Below are 13,221 nucleotides of genomic sequence, written 5' to 3' on the forward strand. Positions count from 1 at the left end.
ACACATTGCTGTTGGTAAGCAAATCGTCAACATTCCATCTTTCATGGTCAGATTGGACTCTGAAAAGCATGTCGACTTTGCCCCAACTTCTCCATTTGGTGGTGCTAGACCAGGTAGAGTTGCTAGAAGAAACGCCGCCAGAAAGGCCGAATCTTCCGGTGAAGCTGCTGAAGAAGCTGACGAAGAATAAATAATTCGCTGATTTTATAACTGTATAATAATTTTTATAACTTTTCAAATCACGGATCATTTTTAAGTTGACCTTACTTTATATGGCTTTGGCCACTTGTTCAATTAAGAATGTGTGGGCTATGTAAATTTTACGGTTTTTTGAGCACAGAGCTCGAACACCGAATCACCACCTAGCTCATTTACGCTATATCAATATACATTAAAGTATTTCGTACAGCTTTGTATGACCGCGAAACTTAGTATACAAATATAGTGAGTGACTTTTCGATAAAAAACCCGATAATGTTCTTAGCGTGGGAAAGAGAATTACTAACATTTGGAAGCTCGCATTGCTAAAGAGGCCATATGTCCTGTTAACGTAATCCTGAGTTTATTGTATTCTTCTTAGTATTAGTTAAGGTTATTGAAATATTTTGTAATACCATAAGTTCATTAACCGCTTTCCGTTTTCATTATAATAAAACCCGTACATTTATATCACCCAGACATCTAATATTTGGCGAGGGATATGAAGCGCTTCGGCTAGGCTGCTTTTCTGGATATTATTTGGCACGTTCTCAGCCGAAACGAGCACGCTTTACCGAAGGCTTCCCTTGGCGTCCCGGCTGGAGGCAATTGGAAGTCCCGCTACCATCCCAGCGGCAATGCGAAGGATCATATGGACGTTAGACGGAGAGTCGCCTCTGCGCTTCACTGGAGTTTTGTCATTAACAAAGCTTGAAGTATAGTTAAAGGTAATATAGAAGGCATAGTACAATTTTAGCCATTACCAATTAAGCTTTGAAACAGGAAAACCAAGACAAAAATAACTAGCAACAATGGGTAAATCGTATGTGACTTGATAATATGGAATACCGAAAAGCAATATGTGGAACCTCAAACTAGAAAAAATTCCGACAGAATTGAAAGACTTTAAGAAAACGCTTCCCATACATATCCTTTAATATGAGTGCAGTAAAGTGCGAATGATAATGATATACAACGGATTAGTGGAACTTGACTGGGTTTTCAAGCGGCTAGACATCGCGATGGTTTGTGCCCGTACTATGGAACCAATATTACAGAGTTTGCAGTAATAATTCATCCAGCAATGAAAATGAACTAAATGGGAGTGAGCGTTAAAACGACTTTTTCTACGTAAGGTGAAATATAAGTTGAGGTCCATGCTTAAAAAGGCTGACCAAAATAGTAGAGTACTAACATGAATTGATAAATCCTTTCTTTGATTTACTTCCTTTTGATACAGACACGGTTACAGATCTCGTACTCGTTACATGTTCCAACGTGACTTCAGAAAGCATGGTGCCGTCCATCTTTCTACTTACTTGAAGATCTACAAGGTTGGTGACATTGTCGATATCAAGGCCAATGGTTCTATCCAAAAGGGTATGCCACACAAGTTTTACCAAGGTAAGACTGGTGTTGTTTACAACGTTACTAAGTCTTCTGTTGGTGTCATCATCAACAAGATGGTTGGTAACAGATATCTAGAAAAGAGATTGAACTTGAGAGTTGAACACATCAAGCATTCCAAGTGTAGACAAGAATTTTTGGAAAGAGTTAAGGCTAATGCTGCTAAGCGTGTTGAAGCCAAGGCTCAAGGTGTTGCCGTCCAATTGAAGAGACAACCAGCTCAACCAAGAGAATCCCGTATTGTTTCTACTGAAGGTAACGTTCCTCAAACTTTGGCTCCAGTTGCATACGAAACTTTCATCTAATTTACCCGATGCTGGTTTTGTATCGAAAAAGATTTTCAGGTTTTAGGTTTTATTTTTTGTCTATTTTTAAATATATAATATAATAAAAAATAAATTGTGTCTAATATCCATAATTTGTACATTTACGTCGCTTTCTGTTACGTTTTACTCTCAAAGTTGTAGGATAAGATGCCGAGGACTGTCAGCCTTATTTCTTAGAATAATATTTCTAAATTAAATATTGCTTTCGATTCCTCGGTTCCGGCTTTCTTTAGTGAAAAATTAGCATCTGGTTAAAAGTGGCAAGTAAAAATCAAGAAATTAGCGTTGAGGCAAACTTTACGAACAGGCTTTTATCTGTACAAAAAGGCCACTCAGCTGCTTCTATTGATAGCCAATCCAAGCACGGTCAACTGAGATAATAGAATCTGACAATTTCGTTCACCTATACCTTACATTTTTGTGTCAAACTCACCCACTTGGAAAATTTATCCTTTAATTATTAAAGAGCGTTAAGATGCCTAAAAAGTCTATTGAAGAATGGGAAGGTGATGCTATCGAATCGGTCCCTTATTTGGCAAGTGATGAAAAGGGTTCAAATTATAAGGAGGCCACACAAATCCCATTAGATCCAAAACAAATTGAAATTGAAAATCATCCAACAGTAAAACCATGGGTACATTTTGTTGCTGGCGGTATTGGGGGCATGGCAGGTGCTGTGGTTACTTGCCCCTTTGATTTGGTGAAAACTCGACTACAAAGTGATATATTTCTGAATGTGTACAAGTCGCAGGCCGCCAATATAAGTAAAGTGTCTACTCGTCCGAAAAGTATCAATTATGTTATTCAAGCTGGGACTCACTTCAAAGAAACACTGGGAATCATTGGCAATGTGTACAAACAGGAAGGTTTCAGGAGCTTGTTCAAAGGTTTGGGTCCTAATTTGGTTGGGGTTATTCCAGCGAGAAGTATCAATTTCTTTACTTACGGTACTACCAAAGATATGTACGCCAAAGCGTTCAATAATGGTCAAGAGACTCCTATGGTTCATCTCATGGCTGCTGCAACAGCGGGTTGGGCAACGGCAACGGCAACCAATCCTATTTGGTTGATTAAGACTAGAGTACAGCTTGATAAAGCCGGAAAATCATCAGTTAGACATTACAAAAACTCCTGGGATTGTTTGAAGAGTGTTCTCAAAAATGAAGGTATCACTGGTTTGTACAAAGGTTTAAGTGCTTCGTATTTGGGATCTGTTGAAGGTATCCTCCAATGGCTGTTATATGAACAAATGAAGCACATAATAAAACAAAGATCTATTGAAAAATTCGGATATCAATCTGAAGGTGCAAAAAGCAGATCTGAGAAAATTAAGGAATGGTGCCAAAGATCAGGAAGTGCTGGTCTTGCAAAGTTTGTAGCCAGTATAGCTACGTACCCACATGAAGTTGTAAGGACAAGATTAAGGCAAACACCTAAGGAGAATGGTAAACGGAAGTATACAGGTCTAATACAAAGTTTCAAAATCATAATCAAAGAGGAGGGCCTATTTTCAATGTACAGTGGGTTGACCCCACATTTAATGAGAACAGTTCCCAACAGTATAATAATGTTTGGCACATGGGAGATTGTTATACGGTTATTGTCATGATTTTACAAGCTAAGAAAGTTGAGTTTCATTTAAAAAAAATACTTGGTTTGAAAAAAAGAAAAGAAAAAAGTACACTTTATAGGATTTAAAAGTCAGTTGAAGTTTATAGAAGGCTTTCTTATCTCATTTAGTTCCCTTCGTCCGTTTTTTTGTCTTGCGTTATTTATTGTAATATATTGATGACCCTCATTTACTTCGTTTGGTAAATTTGGCTCTTTTATACTTGTAAATACTTTTACCAAATTATTTGGAATAATAAACATGATTCAAAAACTCGACCGTTGTAACCAAAGTTCAACCAGTAGTCAATTTCGGCGTCGTATCTATCGAAATTGGTTTTTCTCCTGCATGTGTAAACTTTAAAATAACGTCAACGTTAAAAGGTTTTGATGGCTTGGTATCTCGTACAAGGAGTGAAGCATCCTCTTCATTTAGGGCCTCTTCATGTTTGAAATCGTGTTTTTCAAATTCGTTTCCAAACGTATTACGTGCCCAGTTTGTTATGTCTTTGTCCTGTTGTAATAGCTTCTGTATTTCTTCATCCTTCAACAAATTTGTCGTTATTCCGGATGTTTCTCTAGCGTATTTCATCCATTCATCTACTTCAGGAATGTTCTTTTTTCTCAAAAGTGTAGTGATCAAACTTTCATGCGAAGTAGTTGGAAATTTAGGCAATGGATAAACGACCGTTGAATCTAAAGATTCTTGGAAATGTTGCAAGGTAGATGTAACGGACACGAGTTGCGACAATGTGACGTTTAGTTGTGATTGTAGTGTATACCATTGCGGTAGTTCAGCTTTAGACATCTCATCCCTGATTCTTCTCAATGAATGAGTTAATTGAGCCAACCGCATACGTACAGCATCTAAAGCTTGGCCAGGTACTCCATTGAAATCAGGATTAACATCTTCTTGGAGGGAGCCTTGGTTGCCTTCTGGCACAAGTGATCCGTTGGATTGTGACATATTACTCGCCGTTTTGCTTGGTCCAATGCCTTTAACTTTCTCTTCTTGCCCTGGACCTTTTTTCACTTGTGAAATATTCAGCTCTTTAATTTTGACAAAAGCGACTTTTCTATTATAGTGGCTGTACTTTTTTTCAAATAACAGATCTCTAAAAAACTTTCTAAAGGGACTTTTATCAAGCTTTTTTGATATCTTTCAGACATGAAGGCATTCTATAGTCTCTTAAGCACTCTTGTTGTTTTTCTACACTCTACCATTACATATGATTGAATTGAATGGACCGCAAGAACACCCAAAGAACAATATAAGAGCGAAAAGAGTGACCAAGCTTCAACACCTAGACAAGAAGAGAGTACGAGATCAAATTGAATTGCTCACTAAAAAACTAGATAAAAACCAAGAGGAAACACGCCTACTGGCTAAGTTGAGAGATGATTTACAAGCTTCTGACGAACGTTTAATAGGTTATGAAGGGAATAATAGTGAACTTGGTGTAAGGAGTATATTCTATGATAAAGATTGGAATCCGAAGGGAGCTGCACCATCAAATTACAGAAATATTCCGTACAATCCTGGAACTTTCGAAAGGCGAACCGAAGTTAAAGTCAGACTAAGGAATCTTGGAAATATTGTCTTACCAGGCGAAAGCCCAAAATAGTAACTAAGAGGTCTTTCATCTACAATGTAGTCTTAATGGATTGCATGACATCTGCGCAATACTTTTTGTATAATAATATTTGTAGCATCAAAATTTTGATTCATATGTAAAATTTTACGTATATTTACATATTTCGTCTATCAAATAACTGAATCTGCAATAGGTACAAAATCGGTGGCTTATTTGGCTTTATGGAGATATTAAGGTTGTTCTTGTCCCACGAGGTTTTCCGCAGGTTTCCAAATCTGAACCGAATTATCGTTTGCCACACTGCACATTAACCACGGATCATGCACATCCCACGAGACATCATTTACTCCAAGCATGTGGCCACCGTGTGTAAATATAGTCTCTTCGCGGGCAGTATCCCATAGCTTAACTAGCCCATCCTCTTGGCCAGCTGTAGCCAACACCGTACTGAAATTTGGATTCCACTCCAAAGTGGAAATGGAAGCACCATGTTCCATGGTAGTGATTGGGCTTTCGTTCATTTTTCTAATATCCCACAAATTTAGTCTTCCGCTTGAATCTGCAGATGCTAATACTAGAGAGTTCCTGTAATTAAACTTACAGGAATTTACGCCACCTGTGTGGTTTTGACAGTTGCTCCTTAGCTTCTCCTTCTTGGTCCTTAGATCCAATAACGAAACAACATTTCCTTCAGTGCAAGCAGCAAATAGTGAATCATGTGTTGGCATCCACGTTACATCATTCACACCGCTCGCATCGCTCTCTATTGATACTAAGGGTGTATCTATTAGAGGATTCTCATGTGAATATTGTTTAATGTCCCAAATCTGAACTTGACCGTTGGAATGGGAAGACAGTAGGAGTGCTTCCTGCTGTAGGTTCCAGGCCAATGATGTGGCTTCATTTGCGTCTGCCGAGGAAGTATCCATGGCCTCCACGTCTTGAATGACTCCATGCGAGCCGAATAGCTTGGCCTCAAACGGATGCGAATTTTTGGACTGCCTTATTCTAGTGGATCCATGTTTCGTTCTATCGAAAATATAGATCGCACCATCTGAAGATGCGCCTGCTATGATATCTGGATTTTGTGGTAAATATCTTGCTCTATTACAATCTCCATTTGGGAAGAAAATGCTGATATCATCGACCAAGTGACTTGGGGGTAGTCTGGTTGAGTTTTCTGGTTTGAATTCCATTTCGTCCATGTCGAAGTTATTTAGAGATGACCATTTTATATGACCTAAAGTGGATATTTTGCTAATATAAATAGTCTCGTCTTCGGGTTTTTGAGAAGACGTAAATGAGGATAATAAGATCCGATGCTCATCCAACGTGGTGTCTAAATCAGGAAAGAATTGGCATGTTAGAGAAGGCCACTTCGTCGAATTTGTATTCAGGTAATCATAAAGGAGTTTAGTGTTCTTCTTCCAATGCGAATATCTTTCTTGCAAATCGACAGGGATATTGGAAGCTTCACCTGCTGGTTCTTCGGCACCCTGGCTCATCTTTGCATGCGTTACAATATTGTCTATCAAGTGGAAAGGTTTCTGATCTTTTTTGTGTACGATCGATAAGCACCTTTTAACACGGTTTGGTTGATCTACTTTTCAAATTTTTTGATTTGCGCGACACAATAAAGTCTTCGCGACGCTAAACTACTTCGTGTCCATTAATGCAGTGACGGAATTCATCGGGAACGCAGATGCGATGATGAAGTGGTATAGAATAATAATTTCAAATTACTCTTCCAGAAAACTCTTAACACACAGTTTGTTTTTGGAAAAAAACGTAATGTGTAGAGAATGTATATCCTCTAAATTACGAGCATTATATAACCAAATGTTGAAAATATAGAAATATGACATGTGTATAATAATATATAAGCAAAATTTACGTATCTTTGCTTAGAATATTGCTTAAATGTTCTTTAGGTATATATTTAAAAACGAACTTTTTACATCCATTCTTTGAATTGGTTGATCAACCCGTTGGTAGAAGCATCGTGGGTAGAGATACCGGAGGAGTTGTCTAATTCCTTACCAATGACCTTTGCCAAACTCTTACCTAATTCAACACCCCATTGGTCGAAAGAGTTGATGTTCCAGATAGCACCTTCAGTGAAAGTAACATGTTCGTAATAGGCAATCAAAGCACCCAAAGTGGCTGGAGTAATCTTTTGAGCCAAGATAGAGGTGGTTGGTCTGTTACCAGAGAAAACCTTGTGTGGGACCAAACCACCGGTGGCACCTTCGGACTTGACTTCTTCTTCGTCCTTACCAACCATCAAAGCTTCAGCTTGAGCGAAGAAGTTGGAAGCCAACATCTTTTGGTGTAATTTGTTTTCAATTGGGTTGTGGGATTGAGCGGCCAAAAGGAAATCGGATGGAATCAACTTGGTACCTTGATGGACCAATTGGAAGAAAGAATGTTGAGCGTTAGTAGCTGGTTCACCGAACAAAATGGAACCGGTGGAGTAGTCAGTGAAGACGTTACCTCTGGTAACAGATTTACCGTTAGATTCCATGGACAATTGTTGTAAGTAAGCTGGGAATCTGTGCAAGTATTGGTCGAATGGAGCAACCAAATGAGTTTGAGCACCGAAGAAGTTGTTGTACCAGACGGACAACAAACCACCCAACAATGGAATGTTGTCTTCCAATGGGGTTTCGGTGAAGTGGTTGTCGACAGCTTCGGCACCCTTCAAGAAAGCTTCAAAGTTGTCGTAACCAATGTAAAGGGCAACAGACAAACCAATAGCAGACCAGACAGAGTAACGGCCACCGACCCAACTGTCGAAACCGAACATATTCTTAGTGTCAATACCGAATTTGGCAACTTCACTTTCGTTGGTGGACAAAGCGGCGAAATGCTTGGCAATGTGAGATGGTTCGTTACCAGTCTTTGACAAAAACCAGTTCTTAGCGGTGTTAGCGTTGGTGATTGTTTCAGCGGTGGTGAAAGTCTTGGAGGCGATCAAAAACAAGGTGGTTTCTGGGTCGACAACCTTCAAAGTTTCAGCAATGTGAGTACCGTCAATGTTGGAAACAAAGTGGACGTCCAAGACACCAGCGTAGTGCTTCAAAGCTTCAGTGACCATGACTGGACCTAAATCGGAACCACCGATACCGATGTTAACAACGTCGGTGATCTTCTTACCAGTGTAACCCTTCCAAGCACCAGAGCGGACTTGTTCAGAAAACTCCTTCATGTGTTGCAAGACGGAGTCGACTTCTGGGGCGACGTTGACACCGTCAACGTACATTGGCTTGTTGGCTCTGTTTCTCAAAGCAACGTGGTAGACGGCACGGTCTTCGGTGGAGTTGATGTGTTCACCCTTGAACATAGCGTCTCTCAAACCGGTGACGTTGGCTTCCTTAGCCAATTCAATCAAGGCAGCGATGATTTCATCGTTCACCAAGTTCTTGGAGAAGTCGAACAAGATCTTAGAACCGTCGTAGTTGGTGAAAGTCTTGTTTAGTTTTTCGAAACGCTTGGCATCCTTTTGGAATTCTTGCTTGACAGACAAAGTCTTACCTTGGGATTCGTAAATTTTTTGCAATTTAGACCAAGCTGATAATTCAGTGGCCAATTTGAAGTTAGTGAAGGAGTTACTGGACATTTTTAGGCTAATACTTTGCTTTTCAATCAGTTTCACAAGATTGTAGGAAGAAAAAGAATAAGATAATAGGAGTTGATATAAATAAAAGAAAATTAAAAATTAACAAGATACAATAAAATTCAAGAACACGAGGGCAGAACCATTATAAGATAGGAGAACAATAAAAAATACAAAACCAAAGGAAGGAGAAAAAAAACCACACTTAAAACCAGCTTCTACAATAAAAACCACTCACTTTAACAGTTGTAGAATAGAATGTCAAAAGGTATATATAGACAGGAGCCTCCAATAAAGAGTGCGATTGGTGATGACTATCAACAAACCGCTTCTGACTTCGTATAATTTCCAGGGTGCGCGCATGGCTTCCTCAAAAGAGCGTCGCACCCACACACTACACCACCAATGATGTCACCAATTCGGTCTGTTGATTCCTTTGTTCTCTTGTCCTGCTACTGTACCTAATCACTGTCCACACGAAACATCTTCAGTGAAGTGACTAAGGGAATCAAGGGTAGGAAGATTGCATTTTTTTTTCCAGCCACTCTAACTTGTCCCATCTGTCAAACTTCCAATTACTTATATAATCGTTCGGTAATCAGAAGGCACACTATGCTACTAAAATGATAATGGACATATGTACATACATGGTTTACCACTACACAACGTTTAGCTGTAGATAATAAAAGCTAGCAACTCTCTTAGTGCTTGCGGTACCCTCAAGCCAGAAGAAGAGAGGGTTCTTGAAGTCGTGTGTTATGCAATACTGCTCCTAAGTGTGCCAACAAAAGCAATCGTTCTTGACTTCCTGTAATTCTCCCAGGCAAGGGCCGGCATGGCTTCCTCTAAAAAAATTCGCCACCCACACCCCCACGATCACTGGTCGAGTCTCTTGATGGTATCGACAATCTGACCCACGTATTTCTCGCCGTCGAACGCTACTTCCGGGTCATCAATCGCCTGTTCCGGTTCGCGTTTGGGGCCCTTGGCGGAAGTACCACGCTGGCCCTTCTCAGGGGGGGCTGCCATCCTCGTGGAGAGGTCGGGCTTGGCGTGTTTTAGCCGCTCATTTCTTTCTCTCATTACTCGCAGCAGCTGAGCGTGCGAGCGTCGCATCTGCGTAAGTCTGTTCTCGAAATCCTGCGGGAATCCGTCGTTGATGATAGGCTCTTTAGCCATGTTCTTCACATCATCTAGGGTGTCGATCTCAGACCAAGATACATCCTGCGTCTCAGTGGGTACTAGGTTAGAGTGCATTGTGATTCTGCTGCCGTTGACGCTTCTTTCGTACGCGGTGTTGCTCCTGGTGGTGGTGCCGGCGGCCGGTGAGTTGCTCGTCGGCGGCGTGTTTAGCTTCTTGGAAGCCTCCGGGGCCGGCAACGGGCCGTTGGCGGCAGCGGCGGCGGTAGCAACGGTGGAGTCTGGAGATCCTTTGATTTTTCTTTTGCCGGGCTTGAATTCCAGCTTTGCCGGCTGGGCGCTCGGTTCCCGGCTGTTGAATTTGCTTTCATAGCCCGGATCCATGTCGCTCACCTTCACCCGAATCGGTGGAACCTGCTTGTCCTCCATGCTGGTCTGCCCTTGTCTTGCGCTGGCTCCTGTACCATGCGGTCAGGGACTAAATGGAGAGCTTCTTATACCAGCGCATCTGTCTTATTTGTCCTTTTTTTTCGTTTTCTGGTTTCCTTCGGGGCCGATTGTGAAAAAAAGCAGGAGAAAAAAGCCTGCAATAAATAACCGCCGAAGAGGAAAGATACAATGTTAAAAAAGCATCTAATAGTTACATGATGAACCAGTATATACATTTTACATATTACAGACATCCTTTTTTTTTCTTCTTTTTTTTTTTTTTTTTTTTTCCCTCTTTTAGTATTGATTATGGTCTGAAGGCGCCCCCCGCAAGAGCCAAATTGCTTCTGCTGAATTTGACTTTGAAAACGGGTGTTTTCTTGGTGTAGAACGATGCCACTAAATCGCTGGTGGGGATGACCGTCCTTCTGCGTCCGTATTCCTTTATATCCTGGTTTATTGACGCGGTAACGTCGCCTAAGTACCCGATGAATGGCTCATCTGGCTCGGCGCTTGGCTCGGTAGTGGCTTTTTTCAAATCCCATACACGGACCGAATGATCGGCACCTCCACTGATCAGTACGTTTCCCTCTTTGCTGTAAGACAGAGAATATATGGCGTTCTTACCGTGTCCACGCATTTGCTTCAGCCTTTTACCTGTGCCAATGTCCCATATGTTTATAATACCATCTTCGCTACCCGTAGATAGCCACCTGCCATCCGGAGAAACGGCGATACAGATGACAGGTGCAGTATGGCCCAAAAATAATCTGACCGAGTCACCCGTGGAGACGTCCCACATTCTACACGTCTTGTCACTGGACCCGGTAAATACATAACAACCATTTGGATGGAATGACACACAGTCAACATCATTTAAATGTCCAGCAAATATTCTTAATGGGTATATGTGATCACATGACCATAGCCGTGCGGTTTGGTCGTGCGACGCAGTGGCGAAATAGTGGCCCAACGGAGAGAAGTTAACGTCCCAAACGGGATGATTGTGGCCTTTGTAACTTACTAATGCAGTGTGTGTGTCCATGGACCATAGCCTGACGGTTTTGTCTTCGGAACCTGAAAGCAAGTATTTATTATCGGGACTGAAACTCGTGGCATACACTGTCCCGCTATGCCCGACTAGGGTTTTACAAGTTGGATCATCAGTATCCCTGTGTTCGCTATTGTTATTGTTCGGCATGATGTTAGGATTGTTTAAAGATGAACCATCAAGTGACCAGATCTTGATGTAACTGTCTTGGAACCCGGCGGCTGCTATTCTACAATCATCACTGAAATCTAAACATGACATGTCCTTATTTGTATTTTGAAAGGTGTACATGCATACACTGGGCAATGCCAATTGCAGATTATCTAATTTGATAGCGTCACGGGATTCTTTGACCTTTTGGATCTCCAGTTTTAAATCTAATGCCGTCTTTGGAGGCAGAGGTAATATATCTCTTGCAGGAGAATATAAATTGCTGTCTGTTTTCTTATCGTCCACTTTCAACTCAATTTCCTTCTTCTCCTCGTCTTTGGCGGTTTTCTCTTTAACTTTATCTTTATCCTCTTCGCCAGCGTATTCTTCAAATCCTTCGTTATTCATGGCTTTATATTCTTGCAATAAAGTCCTACTGTTTGCCTCGGAATTATTTTCATCCGAGGTTTGTTGATTTTGTTGTTTCTCTTGATCATCCTTAATCTTCAATTCTGTTTCGATTTCTTTTACGAATTCTTCATCTTTGGGGAAAGGTCCCAGCTTGACAGGAACAGAATTCATTTCTAGGTTTTGTTTCCCATTCCCGTTTTCACCATCACTGAGAACTTTTATACCGTCGGCCAACTTTTCCCTTGCAGTTACAGATTCCACGATATTCGGGTCCAGATGTTGATTTATGACACTGATTATTAATGACCCTCCTACACTCTCGTTTTCATTTAGAAAATACAAGAGAAGATTTAAGGTGGTTTTAGACATGGTGATTCTATACCTATGGGATTGGAACGCGCTAGCCACTTCATTTTCCTCGATGTGATCTATAGAATTAACACTAAAGAGTCTGTTGATTTCTGAACCATGGAAATCCTTAAAGTCTGGAGAAAATCTGTCAAAAAAACGACGGGCATACACGGGATTCTTTGCCACTAAATTTAAGAATAAATAAATGAATATTGGATACATGATGTAGCTCAGTTCCGGCTTGTAAATTTCCAAAGATGAATCCACCCAGTTTTTCAACATTGAGTATGCCCTTATGTAGTTCTCGGGCGCATTGAACCCTTCCAGCCGTTCATTGGAGACGATCCCACCTTCTGCATCTCTCTTGGATGATAAACTTGTTGGATTACTTATGGGCTTGGCAGTCTTTCCCGGGTTTGGAGGGGCTACCGATTGTTCAGGAAATTTCCCCGTTTTAGTGTTTGCTGGCTTGTTCTGAGGTGTTAACGTACGTCCACTCTCGGCTCTCAGCATTGCCTCTGTGCGGTGGTATCCCTTTTTATTCAAATATTCCAAAACAATTCTATTTAAGTCGGAGGCAGAAAACGGGCCATTGGATTTCCCCTGCTGCTGGGACTGGCCTTGGCTCTGCTGTTGTGGCGGTTGCGCGGAATTAGCGCCAGCGGCATTATTAGATCGCTGGTTCTTCGCGGGCTGTGGCTGGTGAGCACCATTCTGGTTCTGATTCGTACCTTGCTTCTGTGACATGTTTATTTCCCAGTGTTTCAGCGTGACCCCAATGTTCCTCGTCCTTTTCACCCTGTGCTTTCACACGCTTATACCTGCTTCATGCACATTTCTGCCACTCTTAAGACTTTACGTGAAATTTCGAAACTTTTTCGCTCTTGAACTCTTCGTCGTTTCCGTGTCAAATGACATTAACTTGACTTCTACCCGGAC

General features: G+C 41.1%; 9 protein-coding genes across 9 annotated transcripts; 4 read left to right on the forward strand and 5 right to left on the reverse strand.

Annotated features, from left to right (window-relative positions):
- Window positions 1-43: 43 nt before the first annotated feature.
- On the forward strand, window positions 44-190 carry RPS9B (40S ribosomal protein uS4 RPS9B; the record flags this gene model as incomplete). Its single annotated transcript, XM_018364419.1, has 1 exon — window positions 44-190. The coding sequence occupies one exon, from the start codon at window positions 44-46 to the stop codon at window positions 188-190; it is 147 nt and encodes a 48-aa protein (XP_018223220.1).
- Window positions 191-1,010: 820 nt separating this feature from the next.
- RPL21A (60S ribosomal protein eL21) lies at window positions 1,011-1,910 on the forward strand (the record flags this gene model as incomplete). Its single annotated transcript, XM_018364420.1, has 2 exons — window positions 1,011-1,021; window positions 1,439-1,910. The coding sequence occupies 2 exons, from the start codon at window positions 1,011-1,013 to the stop codon at window positions 1,908-1,910; spliced, it is 483 nt and encodes a 160-aa protein (XP_018223221.1).
- Window positions 1,911-2,406: 496 nt separating this feature from the next.
- On the forward strand, window positions 2,407-3,540 carry RIM2 (Rim2p; the record flags this gene model as incomplete). The annotated part of the gene is made up of 1 exon (XM_018364421.1): window positions 2,407-3,540. One exon carries the CDS (start codon window positions 2,407-2,409, stop codon window positions 3,538-3,540), a length of 1,134 nt encoding a protein of 377 aa, XP_018223222.1.
- A 294-nt stretch (window positions 3,541-3,834) lies between these two features.
- MED8 (RNA polymerase II mediator complex subunit MED8) lies at window positions 3,835-4,506 on the reverse strand (the record flags this gene model as incomplete). Its single annotated transcript, XM_018364422.1, has 1 exon — window positions 3,835-4,506. One exon carries the CDS (start codon window positions 4,504-4,506, stop codon window positions 3,835-3,837), a length of 672 nt encoding a protein of 223 aa, XP_018223223.1.
- Window positions 4,507-4,768: 262 nt separating this feature from the next.
- AIM4 (Aim4p) lies at window positions 4,769-5,164 on the forward strand (the record flags this gene model as incomplete). Its single annotated transcript, XM_018364423.1, has 1 exon — window positions 4,769-5,164. One exon carries the CDS (start codon window positions 4,769-4,771, stop codon window positions 5,162-5,164), a length of 396 nt encoding a protein of 131 aa, XP_018223224.1.
- A 200-nt stretch (window positions 5,165-5,364) lies between these two features.
- On the reverse strand, window positions 5,365-6,639 carry MSI1 (Msi1p; the record flags this gene model as incomplete). Its single annotated transcript, XM_018364424.1, has 1 exon — window positions 5,365-6,639. The coding sequence occupies one exon, from the start codon at window positions 6,637-6,639 to the stop codon at window positions 5,365-5,367; it is 1,275 nt and encodes a 424-aa protein (XP_018223225.1).
- A 449-nt stretch (window positions 6,640-7,088) lies between these two features.
- On the reverse strand, window positions 7,089-8,753 carry PGI1 (glucose-6-phosphate isomerase; the record flags this gene model as incomplete). The annotated part of the gene is made up of 1 exon (XM_018364425.1): window positions 7,089-8,753. One exon carries the CDS (start codon window positions 8,751-8,753, stop codon window positions 7,089-7,091), a length of 1,665 nt encoding a protein of 554 aa, XP_018223226.1.
- An 873-nt stretch (window positions 8,754-9,626) lies between these two features.
- On the reverse strand, window positions 9,627-10,319 carry DI49_1222 (uncharacterized protein; the record flags this gene model as incomplete). The annotated part of the gene is made up of 1 exon (XM_018364426.1): window positions 9,627-10,319. One exon carries the CDS (start codon window positions 10,317-10,319, stop codon window positions 9,627-9,629), a length of 693 nt encoding a protein of 230 aa, XP_018223227.1.
- Window positions 10,320-10,626: 307 nt separating this feature from the next.
- Window positions 10,627-13,029, reverse strand: TAF5 (chromatin modification protein; the record flags this gene model as incomplete). The annotated part of the gene is made up of 1 exon (XM_018364427.1): window positions 10,627-13,029. One exon carries the CDS (start codon window positions 13,027-13,029, stop codon window positions 10,627-10,629), a length of 2,403 nt encoding a protein of 800 aa, XP_018223228.1.
- Window positions 13,030-13,221: the final 192 nt, after the last annotated feature.

This window comes from Saccharomyces eubayanus, chromosome IV (assembly GCF_001298625.1).
Source record: "Saccharomyces eubayanus strain FM1318 chromosome IV, whole genome shotgun sequence".
Lineage (NCBI taxonomy): Eukaryota > Fungi > Ascomycota > Saccharomycetes > Saccharomycetales > Saccharomycetaceae > Saccharomyces > Saccharomyces eubayanus.